The 15893-nt window shown below is 43.0% G+C and overlaps 1 protein-coding gene across 1 annotated transcript in view; it reads left to right on the forward strand.

The window, feature by feature from the left end:
• bin3 (bridging integrator 3) overlaps positions 1-15530 on the forward strand; it is a 41693-nt gene extending 26163 nt beyond the window's left edge. The window contains exons 7-9 of the mRNA XM_027152756.2: positions 6392-6533; positions 8343-8477; positions 14286-15530. Coding sequence (XP_027008557.1) covers positions 6392-6533; positions 8343-8477; positions 14286-14432 — 424 coding nt within the window. The 3' untranslated portion in view covers positions 14433-15530. The remainder of the gene's footprint in view (positions 1-6391; positions 6534-8342; positions 8478-14285) is intronic.
• The last annotated feature ends 363 nt before the right edge of the window (positions 15531-15893 follow it).

A 15893-nucleotide genomic window follows, 5' to 3' on the forward strand; every position in this document is an offset into this window, starting at 1 on the left:
CTCAGAGGAAATGTGTGCGACTGTAATAAGGGAGGTTTGGCGAATCACTGCCTCTAGATTGTATTACGCACGTCTGCTCGCGCTACCGAGACGCACAGGTACGCGCAGCGTGCACGCGCAGTCAGAGCTGGAGGCGTTTATCTATAACGTTAATCGGCGGAAAGACTCAAAGTCGGCAACATAAAGCAGTGAAATGTCACTATTCTTATTACCAGAGTTGTAGCACAAACAAAATATTAATGTAAACAATTCATTAATTACTAAATAAAAATAACATTTATTGATTTGGTTTTTGTCTTGTGCGTATTTTTTTTTTATTAATGACTGCATTCATCGGACACACTGTTTGTAGAGAATGCACACATACATGAACTGATGTGATACAAAACTGGCATCGTTACATCATGCGTAAATGTTTTGGTGTCCACTTTTACCATGTAATAATACCATAACTTTTGGCTTACTATGTAGTCATATAATATATAATATAAAACTCTTCTTGTTTTAAATTCTCACTAAGGGCTAAAACCCCCTAAAGATGAAACCCTAGAACCGCCCCTGGTCTTTATACAACCGAAAATTGCTTTTTACTTTTACTTCAAATACTTAAGTACATTAAATATCAGAAAATGACTTTTGATACTTAAGTACAGTAAATATCAGATACTTTAAGACTTTTACTTGAGTAATATTCTAAAAGGTGACTTTCACTTCTACCAAAGTCTTTTTCTAGTACGCTACTTGTACTTTTACTCAAGTATTGCTTTCTAGTACTTTATACAACACTGATCCTTATAAGTGGATGGAACGTCCATCCTGGTCATTTGTCTGCCTCTTACTCTAGTGGTCACTTTGTCCAGACCTTCCAGGGTTTGGGGCAACTGTACATTCGGACCTTCGTGCAGTTACACAGTGAGCCAATCGTGTGGCAGCAGTGAAGTGTATAAAATCAAATCAGGCACATACGGGTGAAGAGCATCAGTTCATGTTCATGTCAAACATCTGATCTGGGAATGGTTGGGTTCTCGGTGACTGTGGAAAGCAGCTGAAATGAGTGTTACACAATGTTCTGAGACACAGCAGTCGGTAGAGTTTACACTGGAAAACATCATCACGTTCATGATGGGAAACATCTTTTAGGTGAGAAAGATCGGAGGAGAGAATGTCTGTAGGGGTTCAAGCTGACAGGAAGGCTACGGACGCTCCCGTAACCACTCTTTACAGTCAACAACAACAAAGCGTGAGGCAGAGGGACAATAACCCACGTCAGGTCCCGTTCCTGTCAGCAGTGAAAAGGGATTTGAGGCTACAGAGCGCGCAGGTTACCGTAATGAAGCCAGCGTTTAATCAAATGTTCTAGAAAATCTGATCTATTATCCAACTTCACAAACACCAGATTAAGGCACTCATTGCACCAGGAAGTGTTTTCCTCTGCTGATTTTATGTAGAACAGCCAGACTATATACAGATTTTTTACCCAGCCCTAGCTATGAAATTGCACAAGGCAATTCAAGTGTCTCACAAACGTGTGTGTGTGTGTGTGTGTGTGTTCATGTTTGCCCCGATGTTGTCCTTTACTCAGCTGCTATTTCAATCTACACTGAACAGCCACCACACCCTCAGTCAGTGTAAAATTATACATTTGATCGGTGTGTGTGTGTGTGTGTGTGTCTGTCTGTCTGTGTGTCTGTCTGTGTGTGTGTCTGTCTGTGTGTGTGTCTGTCTGTGTGTGTGTCTGTCTGTCTGTGTGTCTGTCTGTGTGTGTGTCTGTCTGTGTGTGTGTCTGTCTGTGTGTGTGTCTGTCTGTGTGTGTGTCTGTCTGTGTGTGTGTGTGTGTCTGTGTGTGTGTGTGTGTCTGTGTGTGTGTGTGTGTCTGTGTGTGTGTGTGTGTCTGTGTGTGTGTGTGTCTGTGTGTGTGTGTGTCTGTGTGTGTGTGTGTCTGTGTGTGCGTGTGTCTGTGTGTGCGTGTGTCTGTGTGTGTGTGTGCGTGTGTGTGTCTGTGCGTGTGTGTGTGTCTGTGTGTGCGTGTGTCTGTGTGTGTCTGTGTGTGTGTCTGTGTGTGTCTGTGTGTGTGTCTGTGCGTGTGTGTGTGTCTGTGTCTCTGTGTCAGTGTGTGTGTGTCTGTCAGTGTGTGTGTGTCTGTCAGTGTGTGTGTGTCTGTCTGTGTGTGTGTGTCTGTCTGTGTGTGTCTGTCTGTGTGTGTGTGTGTGTGTGTGTGTGTCTCTGTGTGTGTGTGTGTCTCTGTGTGTGCGTGTGTCTGTGTGTGTGCGTGTGTCTCTGTGTGTGTGTGTGTGCGTGTGTCTGTGTGTGTCTGTGTGTGCGTGTGTCTGTGTGTGTGTGCGTGTGTCTCTGTGTGTGTGTGTGTGTGCGTGTGTCTCTGTGTGTGTGTGCGTGTGCGTGTTGCTGAACCAACTAGGGATGTCTAGGGAAACATCGAAAGAGAAGCAGGACATTTCATTATATGTTGAGCCCAATCCTGTGTGTGTGTGTGTGTGTGTGTGTTTGTGTGTGAGTCAGACAGGCCATGCCCTCGTCGGGTTGAACCAGTCTAGCCCAGCTTGTTGTCTTTTCCCTAAAAAAAAAAAAAAAACAGCAGAAAAATATGTCTAAAGACGATGACCAAGAAACACCAGCAGAAAAGAGCCCCAGCCCAGTCCACACATCCACAGCTCAATTACCCATTAAACAGTAATAAACTGGGCAGTCACCACACCATCAGGTTACATGTCAAACAAAAACACACATTGTGAGCCAGCTATGGCTCTTAGACTTTGGTGGGGCAGGAAGACATTTACTAAAGACGGCTTCAAAACAAATTTAATTGAAAGTCGATTAAACTTGTGCTAGAAGCTATTCGATCACGAATTATTCTGTTTGCTATGAACCAAGAACTTGGTGACTAGAGTCTTTTTTAAATAACCCCAATCTGGCAACCCAGCCATTCTCCATCTCCTCCTCCATCTCTGTCAGCGCTTTGTACAGTTCCAGTTTATGGCCACTTGAGTAATAACAGTATTATTTATAAAATAAAGGACCTGTGAACCTTCTGACCCACAAATGTATGAACATTTAATATTTGTTCAAAACCTGATACCTCTGAGCTTGTTCTCTTGTGTTCACCATACGATTTACCACCACATCAAAATGTTGCACTAGAAGAATCTGGAATCTTTCAAATTCAGTTTAACTCGGTGGGAAAGATTTGGACCGAGAGAGCAATGCAACGGATGTGAATTTCAGCCCAAGGTGACATTACGGTGTAAATGGCATAACGGTCATGGCTCAGACACTCAGTGTGTGACATCATCGCATTTCGATGTGGAAAAGGACCAATGCATGAATACTAAAGGTACATTCCGTTTAGCGCGGACTAGGTTTATAACGGCGTTGTGTTCGTGTTCCTCCGTGTTAACGTCCTTATGTAATTTTCTGGCATCCGACAACTTGCACATGCAGCAAGTCACGTTTATTTGGTAGGAGGGAAAAAAAAAAATCATGTTATTGTGGTCAAGTGTAAAAGCCACATTTTATTATTTCTGTAAGTAGTGCTTCTATTTACAGCTATAGGTGATATTTACAGCAATACCAGTTATAAGAAGAAGGCTGTAGTAACACTACTGTCAGGGCTTAATTACCAATAATTAATAAATTGTGTTTCTGTCTTAAGCGCTGATTTTAGTTTAACTATTAAGTGACAGACATTTCACTGAATAATTACAGAGTAATCACAGGATATTTAGCGCTCAGGACATTTAAGTGATGCAGTGGAGGCTTTGAGAAACCCGATTCAAGAAAATACCAAAAATGATGAGAGTAAAAACTGTGCTTATAAAAAAACTCACTCAGGACTTAAGTCTTCATTTGTTTACTTATTAATCACATCAACATTCTCCATATATATCTCTTACTGTGCTGTATTATATATATTATTATTATTATTATTATTATTATAGATAGATAGAGAGAGAGACCGTATCATTATAGATAGAGAGAGAGAGACTTTCATTATTGATACAGAGAGAGAGACTGTTTCATTATGGATACAGAGAGAGAGACTTTCATTAAAGATTGAGAGAGAGAGAGAGAGAGAGAGAGAGATACTGTATCATTATAGATAGTTACACAGAGAGAGAGATAGAGAGAGACTGTATCATTATAGATTGATAGAGAGAGACTATCATTATAGATAGACACAGAGAGAGAGACAGAGAGAGAGAGAGACTGTATAATTATAGATAGATACAGAGAGAGAGACTGTATCATTATAGATAGATACAGAGAGAGAGAGAGACTGTATAATTATAGATAGATACAGAGAGAGAGAGAGACTGTATCATTATAGATAGATACAGAGAGAGAGAGAGAGACTGTATAATTATAGATAGATACAGAGAGAGAGAGACTGTACCATTACAGATAGATACAGAGAGAGACTGTATCAAAATAGATAGATACAGAGAGAGAGAGAGACTGTATCATTATAGATTGATAGAGAGACTATCATTATAGATAGACAGAGAGAGAGAGAGACTGTATAATTATAGATAGATACAGAGAGAGAGACTGTATCATTATAGATAGATACAGAGAGAGAGAGAGAGACTGTATCATTATAGATAGATACAGAGAGAGAGAGAGACTGTATAATTATAGATAGATACAGAGAGAGAGAGAGAGAGACTGTATCATTATAGATAGATACAGAGAGAGAGAGACTGTATAATTATAGATAGATACAGAGAGAGAGAGACTGTATAATTATAGATAGATACAGAGAGAGACTATCATTATAGATAGATACAGAGAGAGACTGTATCAAAATAGATACAGAGAGAGAGAGAGAGACTGTATCATTATAGATTGATAGAGAGTGATACTGTATCATTATAGATAGATACAGAGAGAGAGAGAGACTGTTTATTAATACAGATAGATACAGAGAGAGAGAGAGAGAGAGAGAGAGACTCTTTATCCCCCCGTAATGGCTAAACAGTGGGGTAAGTGGGCCAAGGTGATGTAGTGTTGAAGGGAGTGTGTGGGTTGATGGTGACGTGTTCTGCATGATATTGTGCCGCTCCCTGTTTTAGTTCCTGTTGGAAACAATTCGGGGCTTGTCTTAACAAAACCCAGCATAGTGGGGCCATCTCTCTCTCTCTCTCTCTCTCTCTCTCTCTCTCTCTCTCTCTCTCTCTCTCTCTCTCTCTCTCTCTCTCTGTCTCTCTCTCTCTGTCTGTCTCTCTCTCTTTGTCTCTCTGTCTCTCTCTCTCTCTGTCTGTCTCTCTCTCTACCTCTCTTACTCTCTCTCCCTCTCTTACTCTCTCTCACTCTTCTCTCTACCTCTCTCTCCCTCTTTCTCTCTCTCTCTGCCTCTAGGTGAGCATTGTTACTGTTTCTGATGTCATAACTATGTGCTCTGTTTACACTACAATCCCTCCTTTTTGGTTTGTGGTTAAAAACCACTAAAGCCTTTAAGCTATCATTCATCCATTTAAAAAAAAAAAAAAAAAAAAAACCCTCCACGTTCGTCCTCCTCGTGTCGCCCACGACTCCGAGATAACGCGAGTGCTGAACAGCCAAATTTCGCCGTCATTATACACAACTGTACGAGCGAGTCCTGAAGTCGAAATAATGCTGGAGTGACGTTCAAACTTTAAACAAACACAAATATAAAACTAGAACTGATATGCGAGTTAATTCTCGTTACATCATCAATGTTTCCATCCGGCACCTGCTTATTCCAGTGGTGTTTTTATTCAAATTACAGATGTATAAAGACCCTGAACCGCGAACTAGCCCTCACTCTCCATTCATATCGTTCCTATTGGTTTCCTTTGCAAAAAATAATAGAAACGCTATTTTCTCTAGTTGTTCAGTTGTGTTTTTTGGCCTGAAAGAATCTCACGTGTTTGTGCTGCTTCCCTGACGGTTCTTGGCAGTGCTAAGCAGGAGCACAGTCAGGCCTCGAACCAAACCACCCGCTCCTGTTGCTAAGTTACAGACCGAAGTTATTATTATTATTATTTTTTCCCCATTCTATTTTTAGTATCCCGATAGCAGCATTTTCACTCGTTTTTCTTTTGGTTAAGATACAATTAATAGCGTTGTCGCTTCGCCGCTTTAACTAGGCGAGGACGTTGGAATATGTTCGGCAGTGTCCGGACGTTACCGAGGTCAAAACCGTCGAACGATCTTCTTCATGCAAAAGCTTGACTTTTGACGATCAGGCGATCGATCTCTGACACGATCGCTGTACGGCTCATCGTGACGGAAATCAATAGAGAAGTTAGAAAACATCGGAAGGAGATGTTCATTATTGTAATTGTTTGTGTGTGTGTGTGTGTGTGTGTGTGTGTGTGTGTTTTCAACATTTTGTTCATTGTGTGTGTATCAGGTACAGCAGTGTGTTCCCCAGTCTGAACATGGCGGTGAAACGGAGAGAGCAAGCCTTGCAGGATTATAAGAGACTGCAGGCAAAAGTGGAGAAATACGAGGAGAAGGAGAAGACTGGACCCATGATGGTCAAACTCCATCAGGTACAACCAGCTTCCACTTCACTGCTACACCACAAACGGCTTAGTTCAAGAATGTCCGCAGTGCCGCTTTAGGTGGCGCAGGTCTCCGGAGTTCAGAGGTTCGTCCGATCTTATCCGCAAAGGGCCGGTGTGGGTGCAGCTTTTCATTCCTCTCATTCAACCGAGTCGAGGCCACACCCGAGTCTATTGAAAGCCAAGATCGTCTGATTAAAAAAAAGGTGAAATCAGATGTGGCTCCTGCTCGATCGGAACGAAAACACCTGCCCTGGCTTCATGCCTGCCACTCGTGCTGATCGAGGATTGTCTCTGTCACAGGTCCACAATAGGGTTTAACCTATAATTAACCAGTTAAACACAACTTAAAATAAAGCTCTAATCATTGTGGGAGTTGGTGGAGTAACATCCGCATGAGGCACATGGTAGTTCTGAGCGAGGAACCGAAGAAACGTCGGACCACAACATGACCATTCATGCAGCTTTTATACAGAAATATAAAAAAGTTTAGGATTAAATTCATACTTATCCCTAATTTTATATATATATATATATATATCATTTGCATGTGTGTTGAATTAATACAAAATCTCAGTTCTTTGTTACACACACACACACACACACACACACAGGTAGAAAATCAATAATAATTCGATCATGCTACTTAGTCTTGCCTTATTTATTTATTTATTTTCTCTCTTTAAAAATATGTTTGTAATTAATCAGGACCAGTCGTTTAGTATTTGTGTCTCTTTGAATTTAAACTCATGCTTGAGGCCTGTGTCTTTTCTGTTCGGCCGAAAAATTCATATTCTCCTCTACAGGTCCGTCTGCCGGTTCGCACTCATTCCTTCGTAGATGTTATCCCGGTCCGGCCGTATCAGTCGGCCTATAGAACAGGGCACGATGCGTGTTCTGCCCCGTCGTGGCTCCCGAGCCCGATCCCAGTCTCTTTGCTGCGCTGTGCTGCGCTGTGCTGCTTTGCCGCCGGTGTTTTTCAGAGCGCAGAGTAACAAGTGCTGACTGGAGCCTTTACAGAAATAGAGCACATGGATGCATTCGAGCACCCACGCAAGAGAAGCAGCTTCTCAACTCCGCTGCTGCACTTTAGAGGCTCCAGCGCACGCTCAGAACCAGATAATTAGGTTTAGAGCGTGTGTGTGTGTGTGTGCGCGTGTGTGTGTGTGTGTGTGCGTGCGTGCGCGAGTGAGTGAACGCTAACTCTGAGACACTGTAGTAGCGAACGAGTGTTTGCTCACCGAGTCGGGTGCCGCAAGGTCACTCTATGTATATGTATACACTCAATAGTGTGTCGACACACAGACACACAAAAGGCTTAGGTGCAGAAATTATACGAGTTGACCACCTACACACACGGAGAAAGCAGGCTTCATCAGGGCCGTAGAGTAACACTAAACAAGCTTCTGATTAAATACCCCGTGTGTGTTTGTGTTCCTCGCTTCCAGTAATGTTTTCTCTCCTGCGCCATAAAGGAGAAAAAAGAAGAAGAATGGGAAAAAAAAAAGCTTCACTATTATGAGACACGTTCTTCTCACTCTATCCATCTCTGCTCTCACCACTACATCGTTGCATCACTCGTTTTCTCTCATTTTCACCACCTCCACTTCCTACTCTGTGTCATTGAATCCAGTTCAGCAATGTTATTCTAGTGACAAACCACTTCAGAATTCCCCCAAAAATCTGCCTGTCTTTCTATAGTAGGGTAATGTGTGTGTGTGTGTGTGTGTGTGTGTATGTATGTATGTGTGTGTGTGTGTGTGTGTGTGTGTGTATGTGTGTGTGTGTCCCTTTTAGGCAAAGGAAGAGTTGAGGCCGGTCAGGGAGGATTTCGAAGCCAAGAATAAGCAACTGTTGGAAGAGATGCCCAAATTTTACAACAGCCGCATCGACTACTTTCAGCCGAGCTTCGAGGCACTTATCCGAGCCCAGGTGAGTTTCGCACACATACACACACATACACACACATACACACACACACACATACACACACACACATACATACACACACATACATACATACACACACACACACACCAGTTAATCTCAACTCACCGAGGATTTCGAAGCCACACACACATACATACATACACACACACACACACACACACACAAACATACGCGCACACACACACACACACACACACACACACACACACACATACATACATACATACACACATACATACATACATACATACATACATACATACATACATACACACACCAGTTATTCTCAACTCAGGGAGGATTTCGAAGCCACACACACACATACATACATACATACATACACACACACACACACACACACACACACACACATGCATACACACACATACCAGTTAATCTCAACTCCTTTTTAAACTTTTTTTTTTAAGCTTGAACTTTTAATAAACCTGACCAGGATTTTACTACACAGTACATCATGGCGTTTATGTTTAATTAACCGTTTCTTATTTAAACGTGTGGCGCTTTTGGGGGGGAAAAAAAACTTCAGATGTTATCGTGTGTAAAAATGTTGGCTCATATCCAAACATGACCAAAAAAAAATTTCAAGCCAAAACTTTTTTCTTTTTTTCTTTTCCGGTAAATATTCAGCGCTAAGAAGATAATATTTCACAAAAAACACACCACAGACCTGCATTTATTCTCCTTCCCGCAGCAAGCCGAGCCATATAAAGTAGCGACGATAGATTAATAGCGATTAACACAGCCACGGTTCCTGCCGGTGACGTTACGAGGACCTCACCGTCCGACAGGACGCGGTGTCGACTCCGAGACCGAACACGACCGGGTGAAAGCTTCACTTCACACTCCAGTGAAATCACACAGATATACGCTAAAAAAAAAAGTGAAGCAGAAACGTCGGGCCATCAGGGAACGAGCGATTTCGATTTCCGTCGCCGAATGTTAAACCTATGGAACACAGGTGGCGTTACGTCGCATCGTAATTATACGAGCCAATTACGAGCCAATAAAAGTGTCACTGTGGCTTTATTAAAGGAGGCCTCTGTTAAAAACGGCCTACACGACAAGTTTTGTATTCGTTTTAAAAATGTCACCCGCTTGCCACTTAGCGCAGCGTGTAATTAGCTACATCTTTAATTAGCAATAAATATAATTGGGTAGCTGGAGTTAATTACTCAACCGCATCACTGTCATCATCGTGGTTATTCTTCTTATTCTTCTCTCTCTCTCTACACGTCTGTAAAGTAATTAAGGGATTAACGTCAGACGCCGGTCTTTCTAGACCTGTACGTTGTGCAGCGGATCATCAAAACATGGCTCTGACGTTTAATGTTGGAGAAGACAACACACTCTGGATTCCTGTCTCTTTTTCTTAAACACTATACACACACACACACACACACACACACACACACACACACACACACACACACACACACACACACAGCGCCGTAATCCCCTCTACTGCTCTCTCCACCCAGTTCTAATGTGATTAACCTTGACCACCTCGTAGAAATGGTCAAACACGCATGCACGCGCACACACACACACACACACACACACACACACACACACACACACACACACACACACACACACTTAGATGTACACACTCCCCACCCTCCTGCTGTCTGTAATGTGATTAACCCCCACAATCCTGCATCAGCTCAGGCTGTCACTTCAGGAAGTTCATAATTATTTGCTTTTTTCTTTGTGCTGATCTCTCTCTCTCTTTCTTTCTTTCTTTCTTTCTTTCTTTCTTTCTTTCTTTCTTTCTTTCTTTCTTTCTCTCGCTCTCTTTATCTATCTTTCTCCCTATCTCTCTCTATTTTTCTCTCTCTCTTTTTCTTTCTTTCTTTCTTTCTTTCTCTCACTCACTCTATCTATCTTTCTCCCTCTCTCTCTTTCTCTATTTCTCTCTATATCTCTTTTTCTGTATTTCTTTCTTTCTCTTACTGTCTCTATCTATCTATCTATCTATCTATCTATCTATCTATCTATCTATCTATCTATCTATCTATCTTTTTCTTTCTTTCTCTCTCTTGCTCTCTCTCTCTCTCTCTTGCTCTCTTTCTTTCTCTCTCTCTCTCTCTCTCTCTCTCTCTCTCTCTCTCTCTATACCACAGTTTTGTTTTTACCACTGACTTTCTGCCCCACGCACTGATGATGAGCTTTAAATGGACAGACACATCATGTGGCTTACTCGGTCCTTACTCGGTTGTAACCTTGTGATTGTTTGTGTGTGTTTATCTTTGGCTCGGCAGTAGACATAATGTTCCTGAGGCTTTATAAAAGCTCGGCGTTTTGATACGGGGCAGTGGGAACAGCTGTTGCAGTGGGTGCTGAAGGTTAACTCACACTGTTTATGTTTTAACCCTTCTTATTACTAGAACCTTTTAAACCAGGAGCTGGCCCAGTCAGGAGAAGTTAATGATAAGTGGTGGGGTTAGTCGAGCCGGTGTGGGGTTAGTCGAGCCGGTGTGGGGTTAGTCGAGCCGGTGTGGGGTTAGTCGAGCCGGTGGGGTGGTGGAATCTGGGATGAAATTAGCGTCCATTTGACTTTAGGTGTTGTAGCAGGGCCCGACTAGGTGATGTGGTTAGTCGAGGTGTCTGTCTCAGAATCCTGTCCTGCAGCCAATCCTGTTCTTCTCTCCATCCCGAATTTACTCCAACCAAGCTGAGAGAGATCAACAAGATCAAGCAGCGCCTTGGCGATTCTCCTCCCGTATTAGCCCGGATTAGCGTCGTTCCCGTCGCGTCCCCAGTTTGTGTAATCTTATTAGCTGATTAACGTGGAGCCTTAGCATGAATCACTCGTCGTGCATCCAACATGATCGGCAGAGCCTCCTTCCTGTCAGAGATGGCGAAAGAGTAGGAGGAAGAGAGAAGCAGAAGCTTTAAGCCAATGGCGTACATCACGATCAATAGAGAAGCGACTGCGAGACCAGGTTTGATTCCACAGATTAGATCACGAGGGGAAAAAAAAAGTGAAATCCGTTGTACATTTTTATAAGACCGTAGTGGAGTCTGAGCTACAGGAAAAGCCATGCTACTGACCGCTTACTGGAGGGGCAATGCTACGAAAACGGCCCCTACAAACGACCCTTAACCAGTCAACTAGCTGTATCGGTGGAAATGAATAGCCTCTTCCACACACACACACACACACACACACACACACACACACAGTGGTGCTTAAGCTCAGAGAGGTATGAATAGTACATCGGTTCGAGAGAGGAGAATCGCTGCGTTAAAGAGGCAGTGTGTAGGTGGACCGCAGAGACTCGCTATCACACATGCTGTATTTAGACTCACTGAGATGTGCAACAGCTATCAAGCCTGATTTCTCAACTAACAGACTCTTATAGTCAGAGATTAGCCTGTGTGTGTATGTGTGTGTGTGTGTGTGTGTGTGAGTGTGTGCGCCCACAGTCCACGATGGACATATCTTAAACACTCTGACTCATCGATCTGCTGGAACTGAGAGTCCCCTCATCCTGCTGAATCATACACACACAGTTCAGAGATCGCCTCTGCTCAGATAGAAGCAAAAACTCACCCGTTTCCTTTCAGAGCTCCACCACATCACTCACCGTTCCGGAACAAATACACACACACACACACACACACACACACACACACACACACACACACACACACACACACACACACACACACACACACACACACACACACACACACACACACACACACACACACACACACACACACACACAGGTGGTGTTTAGGACCTCTGTCAAAATTGGAGAGTCTTCATAAGGATGTCCGTCTGCACCAGGGACAGATAGTCCACCGGGTCCGAGTCTTGCGTCTTACACACCCGCACACACTCGTAACCGTTATTCACCGTCTGTAGAGACTGCGTTCTTGAGCTCCTGCATCACTCACATGTGTTTAAATAATATGTGGGGAAAGCCAGCTTTTTTTTCTTTTTTCTTTCTTTTTTTTTTAATCTGTAACATTCACTCGCTTATTAAACATCATGCACCGAAACATCCTTCCTAACGACTCGTACGTTCCTCTTCAAACGATCGTTTAATCCTCAGCACCTTTTTTTTTTTTTGCTCCTCACTTTTCTTACATTACCTCAATGTCGTTCGGTTATTCATCACTTGCCTATAGCCCGTAAGCTAAGTCCCACCTCTTAAGTGAACACTGCACTAAACCCTAAGCTCTTACACATCTCTTCTTTGTGCGCTCAATTAAAAACATTGTGTGCTGTCACTACATACGTTGTCCTCTGTTTAGCTTACCGCTTTGCTCGTATTTCTTCGTTTGTAAATCACTTTGGATAAAAGCGTCAGCTAAGTGAACAGACGTAATGTTTAATCTAAGGGTTTTTATTTTTAGAGTTAAGAGTAAAGTGTTTTGTTTTGTTGTTCTTTTCTCCTCTCGTGTGTCGGAATCGCACACACACACACACACACACACACTACAGACCAACCGTGGAACCCCTTCGACTTTCGTACTACTCTATAAATTAAAAGCGCTTCTTGACTAAAAGCCCTCGAGCGTCCTCAGTTCCCGAGCACTCTTAGCTAATTTTGAATGTTTCCGTGACCCCATGGCCAGGTTTCAGACGGTGTTAGTAAACTCAGGGAGGATGTGGCATTGTTTCATCAGTCTCTGATCACGGCTCGAATCCGTCCCCAGTAAATGATAGCTGCTGTTGGCCGCGACAGTTTAAAAGTCTTAAGAATCGGCTGTCGTATTAACCCGTCATGATTTTGTTTTAAATAAATAAAGAAAAAAGTCCGGAATGTATATTTCTGTGCCAATTTTGGTTTTGAGCAGTCAGGCCTAGGCGTAGACGGACACGAGCGGATGCACGCGTAGGACTACATGTTTTCCCCACACCCAGTGGCTCCATCGTGTTTCGACCGTCTCTCGGAGCGTGTGACGGGAGCCCCTATGTCTCCACGCCGCTCCCACGTGCTGCATGTAAACGGATCGTCAGGCAGCGCTTGATGTGGCAAATCTGCCAGTTAGATACATAAACAGGACAGAGTGGTATCCGTTTCCCATGAGCCCCCGGGCAGGAACCGGTCTCTCTAACATCACAGCATGGCACCGACTCGGATTGATCTTTTAATTAGAGCACAGGATAATAAGCAGCGACAGAGACCGCGCGACTCCCAGTCAGGATGAATTATGCCTACTTCCAGCGTCCAGAATGTTTATTAAGGTCCGGGGATAAAGGGGACTCGGGGCTTTGTGGTCGTCCTCGTGGATAAATATTGGAATTGGAGGTGGAGGATCGAGGAAGTTTGTTTTGTTGGAGTGTTTAACGGATTGCTTTAACCATATAATTTACCGTTTGTTAATTGAGCAGCGGAACAAAAGACGTGCATCGGCTCCTCAATTAAATAACCTATAAAGTTAAATAAATATATAAGCTACTAATGAACCGCTAGAATTCGGTGAAATGTGAACGTACTCTTATGCAGCCAAAAAATCTGTTTAAATATCATTTAAAAAAGTTATTCTCAGACACTTAAACTTGCTTTGTACTAGCAAGAGCAGTGGCCTGTGTGTGTGTGTGTGTGTGTTTCCGGTGGAACGACTGTATTTCCCAGCCGGTTTGTCGTAGCCCACTCCTCCTGGTGTCTTGTAATGTGATTAATAGCTATTAATCATCTCTGCATCTCAGGCAGGACCCCAAACTCACAGGAGGAGCAGGACAGCGAAAAACTCATGTTTTTAATAAAAATGAAATCTTTCTCTTTCTTTCTTTTCGTCCGTTCGTCTCAGGTGATCTACTTCACAGAGATGCACAAGATCTTCAGTGACCTGACGGATCAGATCGATCAAGGCGGCCTGACGGACCAAGAGCGGGAACAGCAGAACGAGTCCAAGCTCAACGAACTGCGTGCTCTGTCTATCGTAGCAGACGACTGAAGCAAAAAAAAAAAAGCGGGTGTCTCTGGTTTCTGTCCCAGGTTTCTTCTTCTTCTTCTTCTTCTTCTTCTTCTTTCTCTCATCGATCGGTCAGACGGCTGTGACACGCAACAGCGGCAGGTCAGACGTAGCGAAGAGGTAGAGAATTGTCCCTCTGTTTGTTTTTCGACCTCTGTTCAGAAGGTCGAGTCTCTTTTGTGATCAGGGTTCTAGTTCGATTCCCGGTTTGTTCCTTGACGACAGTAAAAGGAGAGGAAGGGCTTCGTCAGGCAGATTCACTACACCATGAGCTGGAAGGAAGGGAGCGCAGTTTGTGAGAAGTGAAAGATCTGATGGTGAGTAGATCAGATCAGAGCAGAGCATCACTGGAACCGTGCTTGTTCTTTATGTATAAAGTGTACGTCAGGAACCACGACGTGTTCGTTAAACGTCCGGCCTTCGCTCTGAACACTAAACCCCATTGTCTCTGTCTGCACCCCTCCATCTCTCAACCCCTCATCTCTGTCTGTCTGTCTGAATCAAGACTAGACCGAAACAAATCTCTGAGGAAAAAATAGCAATATGTAGTAACTTTTAATACTAGCTTTTATTCATTAAGTATTTATTCATCGTTGGTCGAGTATTTAAAGTGTGTGAAGCGAATTCAAACATGTTGCCCGGTACTGTAGCGCCCTCTACTGAACCAAAAATACACTGAACTTCTTTATCTCTGTGTCTTTGGGGCTTAAGAAGGTCATATTGTTTTGGCTGCAGCCCTACAGTTTCAGATGTCATACGACCGTATTTGGGGACCAACCTCTGAAAAAGCCACAGCTGTTTCCTCCCATACAGATGTTTGTGTCGCTTTCGGCGCTTCATCGCCGCCTGTAACCGCATCTCCGTGTCATTTTTGCTCAAATACGTGCCTTTCTCTTCAGGAATCCTTTTTATTCTCCTGATATCATCATCATCTCTCACAGCATTCATCTCCTTTTTATTTGTTTACCTGTTAAAATGTTTTTTTTGTGTGTGTGTGTGTGCGCCCGTCTTTTAAAACTTGCGTTTGTTTGCTTTCGTTATAATCCCCTGTACTTTTAAATCTGTTATTTGTATCGGTCACATTTTGTATTTGTTTTATCAACTTGTACAATAAATCGGTTGTTGGTTTAAAAAAAACAAAAAAAAAAACCCTGAAATGTCATTTGTCATTAAATTTGTTGACTTTATAAAGCCTTTTGCTGTAAAGCAGACACTTTATTCAGAGCCACTTTACAATCTCATTTTCTCAATTAAGGGCCTTGTTCAGGGGCCCAGCGGTGGTAGCTCGATCGACCCCGGGTTTTGAACTCACGACCTTCCGACGCTTTAACCGCTAGGCTACCACATCCCCACGTACTAAACACCTGGTGTTGAGATACGAAGTAAGTAGCGAAGCACGTTTCTCCCCAAACAAAGAGGAAAGATTTCACCAAAAACAACGAG

Source organism: Tachysurus fulvidraco, chromosome 14 (genome assembly GCF_022655615.1).
Source record: "Tachysurus fulvidraco isolate hzauxx_2018 chromosome 14, HZAU_PFXX_2.0, whole genome shotgun sequence".
Lineage (NCBI taxonomy): Eukaryota > Metazoa > Chordata > Actinopteri > Siluriformes > Bagridae > Tachysurus > Tachysurus fulvidraco.